Genomic DNA, 25,183 nt, shown 5'->3' on the forward strand with positions numbered 1-25,183 from the left:
AGGAAAGTGCTGCAGATTGGGTGTCGCTAAATCCAATTTCTTCCCTCTGCACTTTATTTTTTTTATTGCAGCTGCTGTTTGTGAGAAATCATTGAGCCCAGCCTGAAAAAGACAAAATAGAAATAGCCGTTGTCCTTTTTCTGGCACTGACCTCAAGCTGTCAATATTCACTGGCTAATAAGATTATAAGACATTTTATCAGATAGTGTTACAGACCCAAAGAAAACCATATATGGTTATGGTGTTTCTTGGTTGCCTAGCTGCAGTGAATTGCATCTAATAATGCTTTAAAACCTGGATTTATATATTGAATGCAGACAGATCATCAGTGCGCTGAGGCTGTTTGCTTTGTCTGATCATGTACGAGTCCTGTGTCCATGAATGCATTCATTATTTTAACAGCTCAAATCATCTGTGTTCTTCTGATTTTGGAAGTGGGATTTGTTTATGGCTGTATTCACCTTGGAGCATATTCATGTGGTTATTTGTGTGCATGTGCATGCCCGTGCTGTCATTGTGGAAGCCCAGTGGGGGGAAAGCACCATTAACTGGGCCACTTGGATCAGCCATGCAGAGCTAATGAGGTTGAAATGTGTTAAGCAGCGACGTCAGGAAGACAATGCTGACCACACACAAGCTCTGACAGTTGAAGTGATACTCTTCGTATTTTCACCACACATGCGGATACCGACTGAGGACTAAACGGTTAATGGTAATGTGACAGAAAGCAGAAGCAGTTGGTGAGACATCCTTTTGATTTGTGTGCAGAATCAACCATAACATGCTGCGTCACTCCCTTGGGGTTTTTTTTCTTCTTTTTTTTTAAGTCACCACTCCTTAAACACATCTGTGCCTGACTCCAAGTTGCACCTTGTCACTTAATTGCTTCCATTTCTCTGATTTCTCCCATGTTACCTCACATTACTGCTCCTGTAACTTTTATGACTGGCACTGTTTGGCGAAATTAAATTGCTTCTCTGGAGATCACAATTTAAAAGCCAACCAGATGAAACGGTGGTCTGTAAAAATGCCTGGAGTTGTCGCTCCCTTTCAATTTATGATCGTTCCTTGTTGGTGGAGAAAAGCTCTAAACAGAAAATAGGGATATACAGCCATTTAGCGAACACATCCAGCCTTTGCAGCACATGACGGGATGTGTTGTGAGGGATTGGGGGCTGCAAACTTTATCCACTATCTTATTTCTTTTTTTTTTTTTTTTATCCAGACAAGAATGTGGCAAATCTCACATATTGTCGCCGCCTGTGGCTCCTACATCCCGACTGAGCCTTTTTTTTTGGTTCAGCGTTTGTTAAGCTTGTCTTTGTGTCAGCTGCTTGTCTTATTTTGTGCCGTCTAGAGGAAGAGGAAGAGGAAGAGGGCACGGAGGAAGTGAACAACTTTGGGGTCGCCCCACTGTAATGGAAAAACAAAGAGAGGAGGAAAGTGGGGGGAGGCCGGGAGGTTATTCGGGTTTTCCTTCACACTTGCTAAACATGTTCCTCTGGACTGGGGGGGGGGGGTTCTTTGATTGGTGCTGTGACATTGTTTTCACATGTGTCAGTGGGACAACGCCGTTCATCACGGAAAGGCTGCCACTCTCGTCCTTTTAAAGTCAACAGTACTTCATCAACTTGTGAAAACAAGTTAGCGTGCGCTTGACAGCTACAAATTTTTAACAAAAGACCTTCATGAGGAACTGTAGGAGTGGGTTTGAAAGACATGAACAGTAAACATGAAGGGAGTTATTGCTAAATCTATTTTGAAGCTGCAGCTTTGCCCATACAAGGGTCTTTTTATTTTTTAGTATTCAGACGATAGGATCTCATTTAAATTTATAGAAGCTTTAATGGGTGATTAATGAAAAGAAATTGTGGAGACTATTTTTCAGGTGTTTAAACCTTAGAAATCTACAAAAAAAATGCCTTTCAATTTCCAATAGAACAATTGTCATGAATACTATTAACAAATGCTGAGATGAGTCATAATTTCAGGTATTCAGTCAACGCCATTAAACTGAGGATGTATTCTGATCAAGTCAGGGGGGATTTATTTTTATGAATATTAGACGTTAAGTGAGAGGCGTTTCTCATTTTTAGAATGATAAATAATGCCTCTAAGATATTAGACTTCTAAAAAGTGTAGTTGTAAGTCTCTCGCGAAATATCATGAGTCAGCGTGTCAATCCTTTCTATTCATGTTTCATTTTTGCATCCGTCTGCCCTCTGCAGACTTCCTGTAGATAACGGCAAGTGATCTTAATTTGACTTGACATCATAATGGCTCCTATTGTTGTTGTTTTTTTTAACATCTTACAGATTCCTCTGCTCAGTATTTCACCTGAGTGCAGCAAAATGAAACTCATCCGATGCATGAACGGCATGTTGGTTTTCCAATAACCCTCGGCAAACGATTGTTTTTAAAATATTAATAATGACCGTGCCTACTGGGAAACTCAGAAAGGATGTGCATTTGTGTGTCAGTCTTTGATTATTAGGTTGGAGGAGCAAAGTGCTGGATACAGTGGACTGTTGCCACCCACGCAGACTTGCAAATATTCCCTGATTCTCTTTCTTTCTCCCTGCTTTGTACACACAGACACATCTGATATATGTGCTGTCATGCTTATCACATCTGCTTTTTTTTTCCCTTTCTTTTTCTTCACAGAATGGCCAAAGCACTGCTGAGGATGGAGACACGAGTGCTCTCAAGGTATGTGGCGTCTCAACATAATGACACACAAAGAATGCGAGTCAAAATCCGTGCAGCTTAGCATCCATCCATTACTCCGAGGACTTGGCTTCTGTTTGTCAGTGGCAGAAGAAAAAATTCCATCAAAGGCAGAATTGTTATGCAAATATTAATCCTCAGCACTTTTTCCACTCTATCTGACGAAGGGAAAATTGTGTTGCTCGTCTTTGCAGACTGCCTTGATTTATTAATTTAGTTTTATTGACAGCCCTCCGAGGGTGTTGAGTAACGTCTGAATGGGGCTGATTGAGCGACTGTCCAGCTACTGTGCAAAGCTTCTACGTCAATAGACCGGGACAGTAGTGGTACACATAATGCTTGTCCTCGTCTGGCCTGCTAACCCATCACAGTCCACACAAGCTCGCACATACATAAACGGAAACTGAAAATCATCGAGTCAGCCCTTTCGTCCTGCCGGACGGCCTCTGCGTTTTATTGTCCAGCCCTGAAATGCGATCTCGTTTCCTCCCGTGCACGCTGTTACTCTGCAGTCATGTACCAGAGGATGAGGAAATGTTCCCTCTTTTATTTCCTGGGTTCTGTCTCAAGGGGAGGAGGCTCAAAAGAGCATGTCGACTTTTCTTTCAGTGGTGAACAATGCGCTTTGACTCGGGGAGAGAATAGTGAGTGGGATGAGAGAGACGGAGAGAGAAGGGTTTCAGTGGGAGCAGTCAGCACTGAGGGGCCCGGCCAGTCAGAACCATTAACCTTTGACAGTGACAAGAAAAAAAAAAGGGATGAATGCCTCAGTACATCACAAAATTTCATTCATATTGCAAGTCATTATCATAGCTAAGTCATGAAAACACACTTTCTCAAAATATTATCTCATAAGATCAAATGTTTTACTTTATACATGATTGTAGGAATTACTAACCATGAATTTTTGACTATATTAAAATTATTTTATTATACAATGTATAATAATATAATTAAATACTTGAATACAAATTCAACTATATTCAGTAATTCTTTGCCAAAATTATTCTTCACACTTCAAAGGCAAAATCATCTAATTTATAGTACACAATAAGTAAAGCATTTTTTTAGACACGACAGTATAAAATAGAAACTTATTCCACTGACCAATACATTTATTTATCACAAACATATTTTTCTTTCCAGGAACTAGAGACAAACAGTCAGATTTGGACTTTTTGCTGTGACGATATCCTCGGCGCATTATAACATTGTTATTTTGACTAACATCAAACCAGATTTTGCTCTGTCTTTAAAAATAACTGTCAGCGGGCTGTCATTAGAGTAAATTAGTTTTTGGAAACCCTGACACTGAAAGTGAAATGGGGATTTGGAAAACATAATGGTAGGTAACGCATCAGGTCTGCATTAGCATTGGTACAAATGCATCCAACAGTCATATTATCACACCGAACCTCTGCTAAAAGTCGATGATATTCAATTATCACCCCGGCCTGGGCTGCGCTGTGTTTATGTGCATTACATGCTGTGTTAATTGATTGGGGAATATTCTAGTGATATATTCATTTATGTAATCCTTTTTAAGCACCATGTCCTCTGAACACGGTCCTTGTTTTTTGTTTTTTTCTCCCTGTGGTTCCACAGAATACTTTTTGCTTTCTCTACTCTGTTATATACAGCACATGAACACATGATGGCGGATGTTGGCTTGCAAAAGGAGAAATGCATCTTTAAATAACGTCTCATAATAGATGCATCACCCTGAGATGCCGGTTGTTGCTGGGTTGAGGGGAAGACCTCTTCCCCGCACAGTTCTGGCACCACGTAGGCAGGGCAGTTGTAACCAGGCGCTGCAGCGATCAATACCGAGCTGCCGTTTAAATGCTGGGAAATCTGATAATGGCTGCTGTTATCTACTCTAGCTCTGGGAGTTACCTGGCTCCAGCAGACTTAATGGGAGGAGCAGAGGTAGTGAGGGGTGGGGGGGACATAGGGAACGGTTGAGCCTGAGGAAGGTCACAGAGTACTTTATATTGGTCAAGGTAACTTTAAAAACTTGAGAAGATATTTCTTAGGGGTGATAATGTTAAGTCCTTTTTGTGCTTCTGGAGACGACACCCACAGAGCTAAAGAGATATTTCGTCCTTCCCCGACTCTTGGTGTTGTAAAATCTGAGCAGTCCTTTGAGGTAACGGTGGTACCCTGTACACCTCTGGGAAATACACGTGAGCAACAACTCCTTTGTCCTTTCTGGTGGTTTTTTGGGTCCATTAGTCTCATGATAAAAGTGACTTCAGCTGAGCCACAAAGTCACTGTCTGTTTTAACCTGATATCATCTTTTAAGCTCAAGATAAACATCAGCCTCATTATTCACATAGTTCATTTCTGCATTTATAAGGTAATCAGTTGTTTTTCTGCTTCTTTTGATTTACTCTGTGATTAATCCTTTAATCTGGTGCTTTCCAGTCAGGGCGACGTGAACGCCCACACAAGATGCGAAAATAATCTTTGGCGCAACGAGATGAAAGATGTTGGGAAATAAGGGCAAACGGAAAATAGATTCATCAAGTTTTATTTCCCTGATCTTTACTGAGTTTTACTCCTAAAATATTCAAATGCAAGCGACTCGTCACTTACAGATGTGCAGCTTTTGATAAAAAGTCAATATATAAAAATCTAGATGTAAAATTTTACAAAAACGAGGTTTTCTGTAAATAAGTAAATAGTAATATGATATTGTCAGAGAGCTCGTGAGATTTCGTGCAGGTTCAAATTCATGTGAATTTGTAAATTATTGAGTTATGGTTACTGTATTGATGAGTATGCATTTGCACTAATGCATCTGAGTGCATTTCTCTCTTTTCTTAGTAGTTTTAGTATCATACAAAAATAATAACTGGTCTCAGAGTTACAGATATGAGAATTATGCATGCCAAATCGTGTTGACGGGAACTGTGGTCTTCTCAGTTTCATCGTTAAAACTGATTAGGGGGGAAAAAAAACAAAAAAAACTGTTTCTTGTCTCATTAAATTTTCAATTATATAAAAGCCACGGGGAAAACTGAGATTCTGGTGCGGCAGTACAGTGGAAGATACAAATGATCCCTGGTGATGAGATGTATTGACGGGATGACCAGACAGCAGTGATGTCACCTGAGAGGGTCCCTGACTCGTCTGTCTCGTAAGCCGGCAGATGACATTACCCAGCAATTTACTCCTTGGCTGAAAGCCAGGCGGCCAATGATCCGCTCCCACACAAGTGTGGCATTTGGCCTATTTGTAGCAACAGATCACATCGGTCTCATTGCCCTTGAGGATGCCTGTGAGGAAGGTCTGCTCAAAAAGCTGAAACAATAAATATTACTGTCAAAGCTTCAAAGAGAGCAGAGCTTGAAGAAGGTTATTAGGCTGGAAAAAAAGAAAAACATTACATATTGTGTGACGTGAGAGGTCAGCTGTTGTGAGCAAATCTGTCAAAAAGAAGCGTGACCTCAATGAGAGGCTTAGGGCATGGCACTTAACCATTTTAGACCTCTGGTAATAAATTAGTTGGCTGGTTTCTACCGTGTGAAAAAACAGCATAATGTGAAATATTGTCATGGAAAAAATTGCAATCAGATTTGTGCTTGCCTTTCTCATTTCTTGTCAGTTAGACAATTGAAGCACCTTTTGCTTTTGAAATTTTCTGAATGAACCTGAGTTATTCAGCCTGAATACTGCCAACCCGCTCCCTCGGAAAAAAGATCTGCCTCGTTGATCTCCTCTAAAACATGATGAGACGCGAGTTATTGTTTGACTTTGTTCTACCGCATTTAACTCCATCACAGTGCCACAATATAACCCACAAGAGAGCAGGTCTGACAATGAGAGAGATGAATTAAAATCCCCCCAAAAAAGATGTGGAACAGAGAGCTTGTGAGGCAAACCCTCCATCCAACTGTTAAAAAAAAAAAAAGACAGAGAGAGCGAGAGATTGGCAATTAATGTCCCACCGCAGATTGGAAACCATCAAATTTTGCACTTACATCAGGGCGTTCTCATTCAACCGAGCACATCATTCATATTCATGGAGCTGATGAAAAGAAAAGGCCAGTGATTTAGAAAAAAATATGAGGGGGTTGTTCTGGCAAAGTAGTTTTTCTTTTGCACGATGAAAAACATTTTCACTCTTTTCTTGTTTGCTGCATTTTCCAAATGAAAAACTGCCTTGTCCCCGTTTGACTGACGCACTTCAAATCTGGTCTCACTCTGCAAAGGGTGTAAATCAGCCTGCTGTTATTTAGCAAACTACGCATATTAAGCCTGGCTTACTGATGGACCATTTTGAGAAAGTTACAATAGTCTTTTATTTTAAATTGTTGCTTGTGTCTTATCAAACTATCAGGACAACGTGGGTCTGTCTTTTATTGGCAACAGGCTGGAAAGAACAGCAAACAACCCACAAACTGTCATCAGGTATCAATTCATTCCTCCATTCCATCTTCTCTATCACTTTATCCATTCCAGGGTTGTGCGTTGCTTGAGTGAATTCCCCCTTACTGAGTGAAAGCAGAATATATAAAGGATGGACATTTGACTAATTTAGAGTCGCCAGTCTTGAATGCATGCTTTGACGAAACCAATACTGTGAGAAAACCCCTGCATGCACAGGCCGAACATGCAAACCCCACATTCACCGACCTCCAAACGTGGATTAGAACCACGAATATTTTCACCTAAAACACTGTGCGAAAGAAAAGAAAAAAAACAAGAAAGTCACATTTCCATTTCATAAAATTTACCAGATGGACATGAGTGGATGATCAGAAGATTTGTGTGGAGAAAAAACGAAGTGTGTCCTGTTAATAAATCTTTTTGACTGAATGTGTTTTCTGTCACTTCATCCAGCAAGGTTTAAAAATTGCTTTCATATCAAGCATTCTTTTCCTTTTTGCATCAAAAGTACTCAAAAAATGCCAATTATAATATTATACAGTGATCTATAGTGAAAATAATACCACAGAGATTTAGGCGGGCTTCACATTTTACTACCACAGATGGCAACTTTGAATTATTGTCTTAGCTCAAGAAGTTCAGATAGTATCCCCAGCCCGAGGGGAGTTAGTTGCCACGGTTACAAAAGCAACTGACACTCGACCATAGTAGGATTATTTATAGGCTAAAAACAATGCTAAAGTGGCAAAATGAGAGCAATTGAAGCAAAGAAATAGTGATGCGATTATGTTTCTATACCTTCTTGAGATATTACATTTATTTACATTAATTCATGCAGATTTACTCTAAACCAGTGGTTGTTAACATTCATCTTTGTGAGGGCTGCAAAATTGTCACCCTGACATAAATGTCCCAATTGTGACCAAGCGTATCTACATCTAGGAATTATGAGAATTATAGCAGCTAATTTAATGAAAAAGATTGTGTGTAATTTGAATCTGCATGCAATAAACTGAGTGACACAGTGATGCAGATATTTCAATTAAAACCTTGTTCAAATAGGCCGAAAATGACCTCAACTTTTGCTTTCAGCTCCACTGTCATTTCTATTTGGCTAATCCAAACCCTTCCCTAACCTGAAACCGACCCTAATATGTCATCAATTATTACTTTCCCTAATGGGGAACTCGATTTTTCTCCCCAAGGTGACGTGAGCCCTCATGATGCAACCAGGTTTTGATCCCAGAATAGAAGAACAAACAAATGCACAATATATTGCCTTCAGCATGCTTTTAAATGAGAATTGAATTTTCAAGTTGCACCTTGTTATTGATGTTTTCTGTTAATCGAGGTTTCTTTGGACCAAACACAGAAGTTCTTATAGCTTTTAAATGCGTATTTGTTAACAGTTTAGGTTTTAGGCAATTAAACACGGCACAAAAGCGAATTGCATGTGTCATGTTTGCTTTTTTTTTGCCATCTTCCAGGATGATTTCTACAAAATGAGTAAACATAAAAGAGCATCTTAAAATGTTTATTTAAGTTATAGTCACGCCAAACACACCGAATCTTGTTTTGTGTTTCAATAATCTGCGTTTAGGTTGAGGCGTGCGCATGCACGCTTGTGTTGGACTGTTTCTACGTTGCCTTCCAAGCCTCGAGGGCAGGAAGCACAAAGCGGTAATGCCTTTTCAATCGGTGTCGGTGACATTTTATGTAGTCCCTAATGTAGATAATGACTTTTTACTGCAGATAAATGCCGAGCAAGTGGTTTGTGCCTCGGCAGTGGAGTGACAAGAGGCCGCGGCGGAGCAGAGACGAGGCGTGGGGGAATTGTTGAGAGCGAGAGCAGAGAGGAAAAACAGGATGGAGCGAGTGGCGGAGGAGGATGGCAGATGTGGGGTTTAGGGAGACGAGTGGGAAGGAGAGAAGAGTGTAGGCTGGATGCTGCTGGTCAATCAGATGTGGACACAGACGCATGATTTCTGGAGCTTTGACTGAAGAAAGAGTGCAGGAAGCCCAAAAAGGAGGAAATAGAGAAATAACTCGGCCTCACTGTCTGGGTCTTCTGAGGAAGAGGAATAGGCGCACACATGTTCCTAAAGCTCCTTGTGTCACATTGCATTGTGATCCAGCACACCTGTGGCTCATCCTACATCCTCAGATCACTCGCCAGAGACGTGCACACATCCAGAGCGCCTTTGCCTTTGTTCTTGTGTGTGTTAATCAGAGATAGGTCTCAGTGCGGCAACGGTGTTGAGTGTTTCCAAGGCTGATTAAATATTTATCATTGGCAAAAGAGAGAGAGAGAGCGAGAGAGAGAGAGAGAGGGATAGTGTGTGTATGTAGGCAGGCATTGCAGCTGAACAAGAAGAGCTTTTCGACCTCTGGGCTGCCATAGTACCGTGTGAGGCTGGCGAGCTACGAAGTGGGAAAGTGAAGGCTGGGTAGCCTCGTGGCATGTGTTTGTGTAACTGTAAGCCTCTGTGTTTGCACAGGCATGTTGTAGGCATGGCAACTGTTCACTCTTTCTTTCACAAACCTGACCTTGCTCGTGATTCACGTGGCTCCCCCCACGACCACCACCACCACCACCACTTTGAGACACTTACTTATACAAATATATGTATTCTGCAAAGATTCCTGTTGAGTCCGTGCTTCGGCCAATCTCCAAATTCTGGATTCAATTAATGTGCACACATGTTGATTGTTTCCTGCAGCTGTGGTTGTCGGTTTTTATCATTTTGGCAACTTTGCTGAATAGGAGGTCACATTGATCAGCACATCACAGCTGCTGCAGCTGCCACACGGGATCATCCAGATTGTTGTTTTTTTTTTATGTTTCATATGGGCAGGATGTGATTGGTCAGGAAGGTGGTGGGGATAAAACGGCCACCCCTATTCATGTACACCCCCTTCCACTTAATTATTTATATAGTAAGAGGGATTAAATCCTGCCCTTTATCCTCATGGTCATTATTTCTTGAACAGCAGACCAGATAAGACACATCAATGAGAGTATTGTAAAATTCCAACTTAAGCGGAGATGACAACTCTCTTGCATCAAGAATGAAACATCGGTAATCCTCTTTCAACCAGTGAAGTATAAGTCGGGCTTTCCCTGGGGTGTGCCAAAGAGCTTCTGGGGTCTCAGCTGCAAGAAAAACCTCATGGGGTCTTGACTTTTCTCACTGTACTGATAGAAGATATGATGGCGTAGCAAAGCTCTTTTACTTTATTGAAAGACACAGTGCAATGTCTATAGATTCAAATGATAAAATGGGAAGTATGGGAATGAAATGGCTACAGAAGTTGCAGAAAGGAATTCAGACTTGCCCTATATTTCAAATATCAATTTAATGAATGTTAAATCGTTTAACTAGCTCTAAAAGAACTGCTTTAAAAAAAAAGTATAAAACATATTTGCAGAGCTGTGCTATAGTTTAAATAAACACTGAGACTAGTTATGGGTTAAATACTTATTGTAAAGGTATGCATATATAATTTAAACTACATTTTTGCTTTATTTTATATAATTAAGGAAAGATGCACGGCTTCCCTTTGGTTTCTTCTGACATTACTCTGTGGAGGTGTATATATGGGTGTTAATGCATCATACTTGGGAACATTTATTTGAAATTCCTTGTGACCTCTTTGTTGTGGTTGCTAAGTGACGACTCATCACATTAATTAATTCAGCAGAAGATTATTGTGGAAGTTGAAAATGGCATTATGCACACTGAGGTTTTGACAAGAAAATAAAAGGTGAAAACTGAAAAATAATGAAAAGGCGACAATAGAAAGAATCCATACTGGCTTTTTTCCTTTTGAGGCAGTATTGTCCTCTGAAGTATAGAAAGACGACACCTTCACAGTATCCTACGAGATGTAAGATAACAAGATGCTGCGGCTGTTTATTTGTCTCTAAAAGACAAACAACAAGGGCTGCAGTGAAGGGAAATTTAATGACTCAAAACTAACCTTACCAACTGCAGGGTTAGCTCTGTATTTACTCAAACGAAACTAAATCAGATCAATCTTCTGATTAAACTCTTCACCAGAAAAACAATAAGCCAAACATGTTTGCCACTTGTAAATTTCTCCACATGCAGGGTTTGCCTTCCAGCTTCTCCATGACGGTTGGTCTCTGTGCGCCTGGTATGGGAAGCCGTATCCTCAGCAGGCATATTGTAAGCCTTGTTATGTTTTTTTTTTTTTTTTTTTTCAAATGCTACTGACTCTCTTCACAGGGCCAGAAGGCACTGAGGCAGAGGAAAAAGAAATGCAGAATCCTTCAATTTCTACTTTATAAATTGCCAGTCTTTTCCTCTCTTCCCATTCTCGACGTCTCTTTTTCTTTTGGCTGCCATCCCTGTAGGGGGCTGTTGGTATTTTACCTCTTCATGAGAGGCATCCTATCATTTTAAAACGCTCTCCTCACTTGCCCCTCTGCGCTTTAGTATAGAGGATTTATGTGCAGAATTTGGGCATGTGCACAAGGTGGGTTTTTACACTAGAGGTGTGTGAATTTTTTGCTCTGAGCTCCTGCTGAAGCTTATATTCACACCACAATCCTGTGTTGTAACAAATGTGAGCGTTTTTGTCAGCCCTGCAGAGGAGTGCCAGATAGCGGACGATTGCTACATGAAACCAATATTAGTTTTTCTCATGTTTAATAAATGAATGGCGGCTCAACCATCTGCTCGACGTGATCTTGTTTGCCAAGCAACAAGACATGTCAAGAATTATGTGCAAATACCAACAAACCTGCGATGCTGAATTTGTGTTTATTTAGAATATCTAAATAGTGCTTTTCATTACATCAGCGGTGTTACGATTATTTTCTATAGCCACAGTGCAATTTTCTGTAGTGTGAGATTTATTTTCCCTCCTTCTGCTTAAATATTATCACTGTAGCCTATCACCTATCACTATAACCAAGAAATCCATCGTTCCATGCATCCATCTATCTATACTGCTTCATTGAGTTTCGGGTTTCTGGAGCTAAACCCACTGAGCAACGAGAGAAAGTACAGTTTTGGACAACAGTAGGAAACCCGGAGAAACTCCATGCACCCACAGGAAGAACATGCGAACTCCACACTGAAAAGCCTGGATTTAACATTCTCACTCTGCAGCTAGAGTGCTAATCGCGACACCACCATGAAGATTGATGCATATCGAGGAATTTCATCTTTTCCCTTTCCCAGGGTCATAAAACTAAATATTTGCTTTACCAGAGAAAAAATTGTATAAACCACACAGGTGGATTATTTGGGCTCCTTTGTTGAAAGTGGAATAAAAATGCCGTTAAAGTCGTTCCGTGTTTTCCGAACTAATCATCTTAGATTGGCTCAAAAATTGTCAGTGCAGTACAGCTGCTGTGCAAAACTAAAGAATGTACCTGCTTTAATTTATCTTCTGATCTCTGAAATGTTGAAATATTTACAGTTTTCAGTAAGACACAAGCTATGATCTATGCAAAAGTGAGCCTCATCTTCACCCATCCAGCTTCTGTACCACTTTATCCTGTTTAGTGTTGCAGGGTGAGAGAGCTGGGTAGCAGAGGACACCCTGAACGGGTCACCCTTCCAAAAAGACAAGAATTGAGTCGGTAAACATTCAAGGGATTGGAGGGAATCGCTTCCTTGTACTGTAAGAATAGTGCTTCAACATCCTTCATTAAGTGAATGAACCACCAGTCAATACAACTCCTCACTCTAATAACTACTAACTAATATAGTTCTATATGACATAGTAATGCACAAGGCACTGTTGACAAAGGAAAAGCTGAGTTTTGCCCTTTTGTCTTCGTGAAAACAGACACAGTCAAACAGAAAATAAGCATTACTGGATCAGTAGTAGTAATGTGCGCCGCCTGCATATTTGATCTGTGTTTTGTTGTCTTTTCCCATTTGGCACGACACTGTCAAACATTTCCACAGTTAAACAGAGTTAAATGTTTCTTAGAAAACCTCTCCACCATCTTGCAAAGAGTGAACAGAGAGCATACAATCTTGCCAGAGGAGCGATGCATTATGCTGGCATCTGTTTGGCTGTGATCCCCAGTGAGCAGGAGCCTGTATTAACTGTTTGGACACGCCTCGGAGCTGCACAGAGCTAAACACTTCACATTCCTCTGCAAGGTTAGAGGGAGGGGTTATTAACTGGAGGAGTGAACAGGAGAGCGCTGCCTGTGACTGACTATATCACTTTGAGATTTGGGATTGTAACCTCAAATACACTAAATGCATTCTTCCTATGTCGGTGCACACAGACCCACATGTTACATCTTCAATGCTAACCTCGGTGGAACACGGAGGAATTTGCATGCACTTAATTAAATGACCTACTCTGCTCCTTCTTCCTGCCCCCCCCCAAAAAAGGAAACGGAAAAAAACCCGTCAAATGTTGCAGCTGGGTTTATTTTTAACCGTCGAATCATGTAAATCTATTTTGTCACCATTTTTGCAAGTGTGTGTGGTTTTCCGCGAGCTTGTATGTTTTTGGAATGAATTGACTTTGATTGAATGGAGTACAGCGGCGGCAGCAGGAGGAACAAAATATGCCCATTTTTACACTTCAGGAGGAATTGCTGATGGCAGCATAGTGGCCCGGGGCTCAGAGGTGACTTTGCTTGTTCCCATCACAGATGTGGCTCTCGCACACAAATCTGAACTGACAAATATAGCCCACACACACCCCCCCACAAACAGCCAGAGCTGGGTGTGAGCTCCGGGGTCTGTGTTTTTATAGTATAGTATTGATGGCAGCTCTATCATTATATGATTTGGACGCATCAGTGTATGGCTTTATATCACAATTTGCAACCTGACAACTGGGAAGCAGCTGTCAGTCCTACACACACACACACACACACACACACACACACACACACACACACACACACACACACACACACACACACACTGCTCAATACCATGCATGCACAGTTTGTTGTGTTTATCCCCTCCCCCCCCAAAAAAAATCTAAAATATTTGATTCATTTGTTTGTGTTGGATTCTTGCACAGTGCAACATGCTCTCCTATTTTCCTGCTGGAACATGACTCAGACCCATGACAGGCCTGATATGTGTGATCGTGCACTGACCTCAACAGTGACACAGCTTATTGGATTTCACAGTAGATTTCCCTTCTTAAAATGCGTCTCGGTTTTCTAGTAAAACCACATTACCAAAAAAAGATGGAGATGTTGTGTACAATGTACAGCATTGCAATTCTGATATACCTTACTTTCTATGCAATAGACATATACATACAATGTATGGGTGACAAGAATTAAAAAGCATCTAACCAGCTGGAGCAGAGTTATCATTTTATATTGTCTATAGATCCCAACAGCCATTATCTTGTAATATGAAAAACACCAGGTAGTCAACCATAAATTGTTACTTGGCATGAGGTCAAGCATGAGCGTTATGCAGACTGTGAGGGTCTTATATTCTCCCCATTTGAAGACCCCGGCGATAGACTCTAGGCCATCTGTTAACTCTTCCAAAAGACATTTGACTATTTAATGAAAAATGTCAGCTTGTATTAAAATGGATTGTAGCGACTCATCTTAAAAAATGAAATGTTAATGTATTAAATCGTTGAAAAAGAAATATTGATAGAAAGTTCAGTCTTGGCAGTGACACATTGAGGGACATTTTTCTGAGATTCAAGGGAATGCAACATTTTTTTTTATTCAGGTCGATGGCTCTTTATCCGTTACACCTGCAACGCTCTGAAATAGTTTTTTTTTTTATACTCATTCATGTTACAGATGGATTTCCATTAACCTTTTTTTGTAGCAAATTGCCTCACCAATGCCACAAAACATTTTTGCATGAAATGGTCAAATATGTTTTTATTGAATTTTGACATTTTATGAATTGGTATTGGTAATGTATGTTTCTTTTGCCTGCTTATGAAGCTCTTGTATCAAACCTGAAAATGCAACATTGATTAAAGCAAGTGTTTGTGAATTACTATGATTATATACATATAACGCGCAACAGTTTGTGTGTTTATGCTTTTGTAGTGTACATATATTCCACTTCTACAGTTTGTGCCTACGGCTGCTGTCCAATCCAGCAATTAACCTCCATTAAACCTGATTTTTGTTTAAATGCCACTTGTCATCAGGGGCCACAGGTTACTTGTACAATTAAGTTAAACTAAGAGAAGCTCCAAATGACTGTACATACTAATCTGATTGTGACATTTGAAAACACTTTCCTTTTCTAGTTTTGGCCACTTGGTTGGTCTTTTCATAAAACGTGGGAGGTCTGCCTTCTGTGTCATGGGCAAACATTCTGGTGAGACCTCCAACCGGTTGGCTCAAATGCCATTAAAAACCACAGGTTTACTGGGGTCGTGTCAGGAGGCATTAGGGAAGCAAAGTGCACAAAGCCAAAGCAAGTGAAAAATCCCTCAACGGTTGCATCGGTGTATGTTGGTCTGCTTCACAAAACAAAACAAAACATGGGGATCGCTTTTAGGCTTCTTGGACTGAACTTGCACTGAAATTACAGCATCATCGCACATCGAGCTTACTTTATTCTTGCTTTCAGGCAGAATACAGTCCCAAAGGAATCGCACTTGCTGCCATTTCGACTTGGCAATATCCTCAAACTGCACCAAGCAGCCAGCGTTTCATCCCTCACATAGCGAATAAGGGACTATGTGCTGTGAGGAGGGACAAACACACGAGTGGTTGCAGTAGCTGCTATTGTAATGTATTCACTGGAATGCTTAATTCACAGTACTGTACAGAAAGATCAGCTTATGCAACTTGATACAAATGTCAAGTCCTTTAAAATCAGTATGCAGGCATGTTGTCATGTTACTCTTGTGTGGTTGTCTGTTATCGTACTAAAGAATCTGGTGTCAGACATGATGCCGTTTCTACTTTCACAGGGCTCCCTTTGAATACATGAAGTACTGATGTGTTTTCCTTTCTTCTAATGCGATGAATCAGGATGGTTAACACAGCTATTTCTGCTAAGATAGACACCAAGTTAAGTTCTACATGACAAATGAGGGAATCCTGCGGGCATCTGCAAATCACAGATAACCATTATTAAGCTTAATTATGGTTATTTTAACCTAATTTATTGTCTCCAGAGTGGTTTCTGTTTGAACTGCAAAGAAATCAGCATAGAAACTAATGATCCGATGAGAGCCTAATGAGGAGTGAATAGATACCAGATGTTTTAATGTGAAGGAAAGTCGACTGTGACAGTGAATTCAGTCATACAACTCTTTGAGGGGAGGACAAATAAGCTCCATCTGTTTGTGTATCAATTATCTGAGCTGAATGTGGATATAGTACTGAATTTAAGGTACACTGGTGGGGCACTTTCTCGATAAGTAAGACTGACAGAACAGTAAACTATGTATAAAGACTTTGGGGACAAAAAGCGAATCCCAACCTGCTTGTGAAAAGATAAAGATAAAGACAAAGACAACTTAATTAATGTGCTGTGATTCAACTGAGGGAGGGCCGTGCCTGAAATAATTTGCTCAATATTCATGTATCTCTTAAGAAAAGACACAGCAGTCTGCTATTGTGATACAAGCCACACAAACTTTGCTTTGAACACCAGTAAATAAGTCCTTAGATTATAATGCTGCATGCACACAAGTTAACGAGTTGTATTGCATGCGTCATGTATACCAATCCTCACTAGATTCATGAGTGTGAATTGACTTCATACTCTAGAACTGCAAGATTTATCATTCACAATATGCATATTGCAAAACAAAACAAAACAAAAACAGACTGCGCTGTGATAAATGAAGTTTCCATGTATTATGCATTCTTGCTCCGCATCACCACATATTTGGCTAGATAGATGGAGATCATGTTGATGAGAGGGATTGTGTTGATTCATTATTTCTGCATTACGTTAAACCTGGTGGCGACGGGTCAGAAGTCAAAAGCACAAGCTTATAAAAATAAAGGAAAAATGACAAAAAACAACGGTCATCAACTGCTCTGCTTCTGAACCCATGCTGGTGGGAACTGCAGAGGCACATGTGATCAACAATAACAAACATAGGGGTCCAAATAACAAGAGCGTTGTGATTTGGAAGTACATGGCACAAAAACATCAATCGTCATTAACTTGAGTGTTTATTTATCGCAGTCACCTTAGATTACATGATCACAAATCGTATGTTTCACCAATATAACACAGCCCTTGTGGAGACCCCTGTAAAAGGGATCAGCCGGATAAACACTTCATATTGTTGATTTTTAGGACAGCCCAGAAAAATAACATGGTCATAATGACATTTAATAATGTTTTGTTTTTTTTGTTTTTTTTAATACAGGTGATTTTATATATCTGCAACTTCTCCAGAACCTCCCTGGTGGAATATCTGGAAAGTTTGATGTCCAAACATATCAACATTTGTATGCAAGCTGGAAAAATTCAGCTCTTATCATGTTTTCATCAAGTCGTGTTTTATCTCGACTGCTGTGGATTTCTCTCATATTTTCATGGCATTATGTATCCTTATCAAAACAATGGTATAAGCGAGCAAAACTTTTGGATCCTGAAAAAAAAGTTGGTTTTGCCTAGTTTGAAGAAGCAGCTCAGCTTATTCGGCATCGTTTAAGACGGTTCCTGCTGCTTGTGAGTAGCTTTAGGGCTGATGGCCTCACAGATCTTCAATAAGAACTGCTTAAGGCATACAAATCCTGTACGATGATCTCGGGGTGTGAAAGTTAGTTTTAAAGAATTTCTGTGCGTTGTTTAGAACGTTGGGAGGCTGATCAGGTATCTCATCTGAAGCACAGAAGGAAACGTATGATTAAAGGTTAGATTTATAGAATAACCTATTTCTTTGGTTTTCTGTCTTTATCAACACTTACATTTTTTTTCCTTTACATTGAAGGCTTCTTTGCCTGTTCTCCCATTACATGTGTGGGTTTTCTTCTACAATCCAAAAAACTGTGTATTTGAGCCTGATTGATAACTTCATAATTGACTGTGATCGTCTGTGTCTCAGTCAGTTTACCTGATCTACTCATGCAGTCAAAAAAAACAGAACATGATGGGGTTTGAGGGCAATAAAGCTCGTCTCATTTGATTATCAGCCAGCAGGCTTGACAACAAGCCATCAGATCGTTCCATTATTGCCATTAATTTCTGTGTAACCGGACAGTAACACCCACAGTGACTAAAAAAACGAGTGGAAACAGCATCTGGACCCCGTTAATGTGCCGACTCTGGTATTCCAGCTGCACTGTGATGACGGAACGGGAATCCTGATGACGCACTCTCTCACACACACACACACACACACACACAACTTTTCAAATGAGAAAAAGCACTGAGGCTTGAAGATGCCCTCTTTCATGCTCTCCCTCTCGCTGCTCATCATCATTTCACTGCACATATCACTACATCATCCTCCCTCCTCCTTCCGACCTGTTTCCACCATCACGTCTCCTCGGTTCCTTAAAATCCAATTCATCATGATGCCACGCAGTCCAGATGAAGGGCCGACTATTTAATGACGTGTTAAAAGCAGGTGTCCTTGATGCTTCTTGCTCCGTATTATTCCGCTTGCGTTTGTTCTTACAAAGTTTCAAACCAAACTTTTCTTACTTTCTGTAAAAAGTTAGTCACCCAAAGGCAAGGACAGCCTTAAAATCAACTCGGTTCGAAAGTCTTTTGTACAACTGTGAATGCATGCTGCTTTTTATTTTTTTTTATTTTTTTTTAAACAAGGTCAAACAAAGTCTTGCAAAAAAGGATGACATTGTGATGCCTGATTGAATGGCGTTTGGCAAATCAATAGCTTTCAGCGAACTGTTGGAGCGCAATGCGGTTCATCTGTTATGTATAAACAACTTTCAGTGTTCTTTCTCTGAAATGGCGGGTTAGTCAGTTAACAAGAGTGCGGAATGGAAAATCAACTTAATTACGCAAGCTGGACCTTGTGCTGACACAATCACTTTGGGACAATAAAAAAAAAAAAAATCTGTTACTGAGGCTTATCCAAATGTTGGTTCACATATACAAAAAAAACTCGCAGTCATTCTCACCTTATCGGGTTTGAGTCACGGCATTGTGTTCAGTAGGTTTTAGCACAAATTTATATAGCTCCTTTTTCTTTGCACAAGCTAACAGACCTTATTATAATTGCCTCTGCAGCCCCGGGAGGTAGGTGTGTGAGTGTGCGTTGTGCGCGTGCGTGTGCATGTGCAGTTGTTCTCAGAGGAAATAAATCTGCAATTGTTAGTGATTATTTCTGTTTGTTGTGTGCATGCGTGGTTCAAGTGACGTGTCCGTCAAGCGGCTGCTCTCTAATCTCAGTTTGTCATCTGCAGAAACTGATGCTGATGGCAGAGGCCGTTTAAGTGGCGCATTGTGCTGTTGGGAACACACACACACACACACACACACACACACACACACACACACACACACACACACACACGGGCTGGGAGATATGGTTTACAGCCCAATTACCCAGCCTGCCTCTGTGCTGGAAGGGAGCTCTAAATCTTTGGACCCTACTATACACAATCCAACCTCTGTTCTTGTAACGCGCGCTCTCCTTCTCCTTCTACACTCCGTTGGATCCTATAGATACACTTCATCAAGAGTTTTTGGATTATCATGGCTAATTCTGCAATACAAAATCATTGAAGGAAGATTTATGATCAAGGTTTATTGAGGTTAAACGTATTCAGAGCTTGATTTGTTTTGGCTACGTTAACATGGTGTTCTACCATAGTCATAAAATTTGGATATACAGTACTATACAGCCATATTGCTTCAGTAAAATCCAGAATGACACTGTACTTGCGTGAATTGTATTATTCATGTAAGTACATGATTGTGTCTTAATGTTGTGATGTGATGTAATATCCATGAGTGTGCAAAAAAAAAAGATTTATTCCCCTTTTATGTCTTTTCTGCAGCACTGGTTGAACAGAGAAATCCTCTGCAGAGTCTTTACCATGTTTTAGTTGAATAGCTCTCCTAACAGCAGCTGCAGCACCTTCTATCTGTTCACCCGAAAGTCGTTCATGGACGGCTCCGAGCGTCGGCTGCCGGCGATTTAGAGAAGCTGAGAGCCTGAGGTGCAATAAATGTTGTTGTGCAAAGTGAAGAAACCTCTGTACTCTAAAATTATGCTTTTGGCTGAAGACTCTCCACAAAATTGAGTTGCAGCTAAATGTAAAGCAGATTCTGAAATGGTCAGAATTACTCAGGGAAAACATCAAGACTGTTTGGGAAGTTTTTTTAGTTGATATTTAATTGGAACTTCAAGGATACACACGCTCTCTGATGGCAAGACGTTTGCAGTATAAATCTCAAAATTGTATACATTGAGTAATTGAAATAGCAAAATGACATAAAAAATTTAATCTATATATAAAGAATGTATTAAATTTGATGAAATGTGTGTGAAGTCATGAGCAGAATCAATTCCAAAGTGTCTTAAGTCATGAGATTTTTTTTTTTCCATCGGGTACTTCCCACCCCTATCATGACAGCAGAGGAACAATTACAAAGGTTGCAAACAAGAACCCATGTAATGAAACTGTCTAAATTGGGTCTCACAAACTTTTGTTTTGTCAATTCTAATGCTACAGACTTGTTGGAAATCAAAGTTAGCACGTGATGTGCTCATAGACTCGCCGCCTATTCAAGTGCTGCTAAATATCCCACAGCCCAGGAATACCTCAAAGGGAGCCATTGATCTAAACCACTTAATTTTGAGGATTAAAGTGAATATGTTGTAATTACTTTGTAATCAAAAGAGCCACTTAAGTCCCTGCAAACACAAAGAGTCCTGTGCTGAACGTCTCCCTAAAGGCAGCGGGTTGAAGTTCAATCTGAGCATCCTTCAGTGAATTGTAAGTGACTCCGATTCGATCACTCTGGTTTCTTCTGTTGTTAACGTATGAACGACAAAACCGATTACAAGACCAGATGCCCATCGGACGCGTGATCCATCCATCTATTCAGTTTATCCCCTCCTCCATCCATTCATGGCAGCTATTGGCCTAGTTGTCATGGTTACAGTGCCCTCACGTCGCTAAGCCCTGATTGTGACTTGAGCTGCCAGGAGGGGAAAACAGGTTTATGATAAGGCATAAACACGCATATGCACACTTCTCATGACTCCTCAAAGGCCTTTTTAAAACTGAGAGATTTCATTCCTATATCACTCGGGCTTAAAGTGCGCACGCAAACATAGTCTCTCACTCTCTCTTCATTTTTCCTTTGGTCTCTCTCTCTTACTCTCTCTCACTCTCTAAAAGCCATGGTTATAGTATAGATTACACAGGGACCTTCTGACAGAAAGTCAGCTCCATTAATCATCCCGAGAGTGTGTGTGCTCTGTATTATAGATAAGTCTGCATAGGCTGAAAGGTCTCTGATATTAGAGTCTTGAGCAACATTGCCAACCTTTAAAGGCCATCATAATGAATTGCTTCCCTAAATAAATGCTGGAAAATCCATCCTCATGGACTATGGATGATGTGGACAGGAGAACATCAAACTGAAGTACAGGGTGGCGGCACACAAGTGTTGGGTTTTGTGAAGATGGACCTGGAAGCGGCATCAGAAAGAAAACCGTTTAACGTCTGCGTGTATGGCCTTGCCGCTCGTAGCACCTTGTGTCTTATAAAGAGGATGCTGGGAGATGGAGACAGAGAAAACACAGTTGCCATAGTTTCACGCTTCCCCCTCTCGGGGTCGATTAAGGAAAATGTTCCGACCAGTACTTTATACTTCTCATTAATATGGATGCTGATGGTGTTTATTCTGCATGCTCTGCCCTTTCATTTTCTCTCTTTCCCAATTTTCCAGCTGCATTTTTGCAAATAATTATTTTGTCATTCCCAGGCTTATTTTCCATGGTTCCCTTTCATCTTTTCCTTCCGCAGCAGTTTTAACCCCAACACCCTGGAGCATATAACCCATGACCCTTGTCCCTCTGATAGCAGTTCAGGAAGTGCAAAGTTCAGCTCATATCAACATATTTCATGGCTCATATTTCCAACTGTGTCCGTGCAATCACAGATCCACATCCCAGGCATGCTTGTCTGTGTTTTGTTTAGTATTCTTTCATTATTTTATAGTATTACTCACACCTCATTGTGATCTCACCAAACTGGCTTTATGTTGAGTGTAATTCGTCAGAATCTGAATTGGGAAACAAGACGTTCAGAGGGAGATTCATGTCCCACTGATATAACATTACCGGACTTGGCTACTTATGGCTCATTGTTTCAGCCAAATGCAAAATCTGGCTGTGTCGGTCCCATCTGTCATGTTTTCAACATCTTTACTGCATAAACAAGTAGATTTAATGGTCTCCTTTGATTCTCGACTCTTACCAGCAGTAATTGTGGGCTGCACTCAAATCTGGATTATTTTTTTTTACTTCCTTTGTCATTCTGCATATTTATTCAGTATTTTGTTCAGTTTACTTTTACTGGCTGAAAGCTATTCACCCAACTTTGCAGTTTCCTCCAGGTTTTTCTTGTGCTTTGTTTCGACTCGCTGCTTCCGTTTACTGAGCTGTCTTTAGCTGCACCGGCCTCATGAGGTCATGCTTGGTTTACAACTTTGCTACAAAGTGGAAAGAAAACCAATCAATGCAGCCTTGAATGAAACCAACACAGCCTTACAAGATATGTGGAAAATCATGTATTTTATAGACTCGAGAGTGATCATGAATACACATGGCGTTTTAATTTTCAGTCATGAAATCCAGTTGGAAAGCAGAGACTAATTACAAATGTATTCTTTTTTTATAAAGTATTCTTACGACAGTGCATGTAGAGATGATAACAAGGACAAGACCATACATGGGGCATGTCAGTACAGCCCGTGAGCCACAGCTTATTTAAAGCCCTCAATACAAACTGGAGATAATACCTTTTGTTTAGTTCATTTTAGTAGACACTAATAAGCTGATAGAACTTTGGGGGGGAAAACTCCCTTCAGGTATAACTGCCTAATTCAGCCATCGGTTTTCTTTCTCTCTTTGCCCTTGTTTTTTTTTTCCAACATTCAGATCCATCCTGCCTCATTGCATTCAGTTCAGCACCGAATAAATAACCACAATGAGATGTGAAATGGCTCATATTGTAGCCGACATTAATCAGACCTCATTGAAGTCGAGTGAAGGTGTGGCTGCCCACAGTTTCTGATTTTTAATTGCTGCACACAGCAATCAGCCATGTTGAGGAACAAGATTAGCAACAGAGTTCAAGACATTGTGAGGGAGAATGCCAGTGTTTTCACGTGTTTGTGTGTGTGTGTTTTATTGCCTGGCGATGTTGGCGGTTATTCAAAGAAAGAGGAGAGGCACAGGAGAGAGAGGAAGTAGGAAATACCTGCCGATGTAAAGTTATTACTTTCGACTGTTGGTGAGAATAGTTTGAGCCGAGAGTTGGGACGTTATGAGTGGAAAGGCTTGGGTGGTGTTATTGTTTGTATTTATGGGTCGTTCTCTACGTCCATATGCAGGTGCTTCTCTTTGTACCTCAGTGCTGCATCAAGCTATGGAGTGCTGCGTATTTCCACTGCACTCAGCCAGCTTTGTTTTATAACTCCGATGACCTCATTGTTTATGTTACGAGGATCTACTCTTTCTTCTTCACTTCTGTCTCGTCCGTTTGTTCTACTCATCCCTCTATTCTCATGTACGCCGTATTCCCTCGGCCCTCTGACCATGGCTGTAGCGGTGGATAATGCACAAGGCCGCCTCAGCCTCTTGTCAACTGGCCCGGCGTTGACCTGCCTATCATCTTACCGCTATCCTTACTGCTGCTATTAATATTGCAGATGCCAAGACAGGATTTCCTGTAGCATCTGTGCTAATCCTGTGTTACCTCTGGTACATTTCCTGTCACATCCACCTGCTACTTGTGTATAGGATGAGTGCAAAACTTGTACCTGTGCCAGTCCAACCTTTTGACCTACGCCAGACATTTGCTGCCATCGGTCAATGATGCAACTTTGAGTTTTTCATTGCAAGTTCAATTCCTAAATCCAAATCGAGTTGTGTGTGTGTGTGTGTGTGTGTGTGTGTGTGTGTGTGTGTGTGTGTGTGTGTGTGTGTGTGTGTGTGTGTGTGTGTGTGTGTGTGTGTGTGTGTGTGTGTGTGTGTGTGTGTGTGTGTGTGTGTGTGTGTGTGTGTGTGTGTGTGTGTGTGTGTGTGTGTTTTGCTGCGTTTGCAGATGGGACAGATGGCCCAGGCTGCTGGAGAATGGGTATTAACCCCCACAGTTGGCCTTTACCAGCAGGTCAAGGGCTGAAATGCCGGGCGAGCTGCAAACCTTGCCAATATCTGTGTCGTTCTTCATTTTTCATAGGTGCAGTTCTTTCTTTCAAGTGTTGTAACGAGATGTTCTGAGCTGCACAGGCTTCAAAATGATGTCACAAGTAATCAAGAAGTTACAAGTATTCTTCTTTTGTTGTCAGTATCCTTTAGTATCGTCCTCTCCTGAAATCCTACTCTTTCCTCTAATTGCTGCACTGCAGATGAAGCTCTTGTCTTTCATCTTTGTGTAGGATAACAGCAGTCAGACGGGCAAAGATGAACATAATCACGTTAAGCAGGAAGGGATTAGGCCTCGAAGTATTTTCAAGGCGCCTGGTTCTCCGTCCTTCGTGGGCCTTTGGGTCATCCAGCCAGTGTGAACTCAAACATTTGTTGTTGTTTTTTTTCTTTCTCAACATTCATTTCTTTCCCTGTTCTCCCGCTGCTCGCCCCAGGATAAGCTTATCCCAACCCACTGCGATGGGAAGACTGTTGGTTGCATTGGGACCAGGTGGATGTCGGTCTGTAGCACGCCTCTGCTCACTCCTTCCAACCCTGTCCCTTTTCTACCCACCATCTGCCCACGGTAGTGTCAAGGCTTGAAATGTATTGCGTTCTCTCGTGGTAACCATTATTTTCATCCTCACAGCAATATACATTAGTGAGCAATCAAGTTTAGGGTTCCAACTGTATTAAAAAAAGAAAGTCCAGGCACACACACATACACAAGTCCTGAAATTCCTTCGT

General features: G+C 40.8%; 1 protein-coding gene across 2 annotated transcripts in view; it reads left to right on the forward strand.

Annotated features, from left to right (window-relative positions):
- The window catches only part of rps6ka1 (ribosomal protein S6 kinase a, polypeptide 1), a 48,583-nt gene that overhangs the window by 4,604 nt on the left and 18,796 nt on the right, over positions 1-25,183 (forward strand). For both annotated transcript variants that reach the window (XM_080512747.1, XM_080512748.1), the window contains exon 2: positions 2,665-2,709. In XM_080512747.1, coding sequence (XP_080368873.1) covers positions 2,665-2,709 — 45 coding nt within the window. The remainder of the gene's footprint in view (positions 1-2,664; positions 2,710-25,183) is intronic.

This window comes from Blennius ocellaris, assembly GCF_963422515.1.
Source record: "Blennius ocellaris genome assembly, chromosome: 17".
Taxonomy (NCBI): Eukaryota; Metazoa; Chordata; class Actinopteri; order Blenniiformes; family Blenniidae; genus Blennius; species Blennius ocellaris.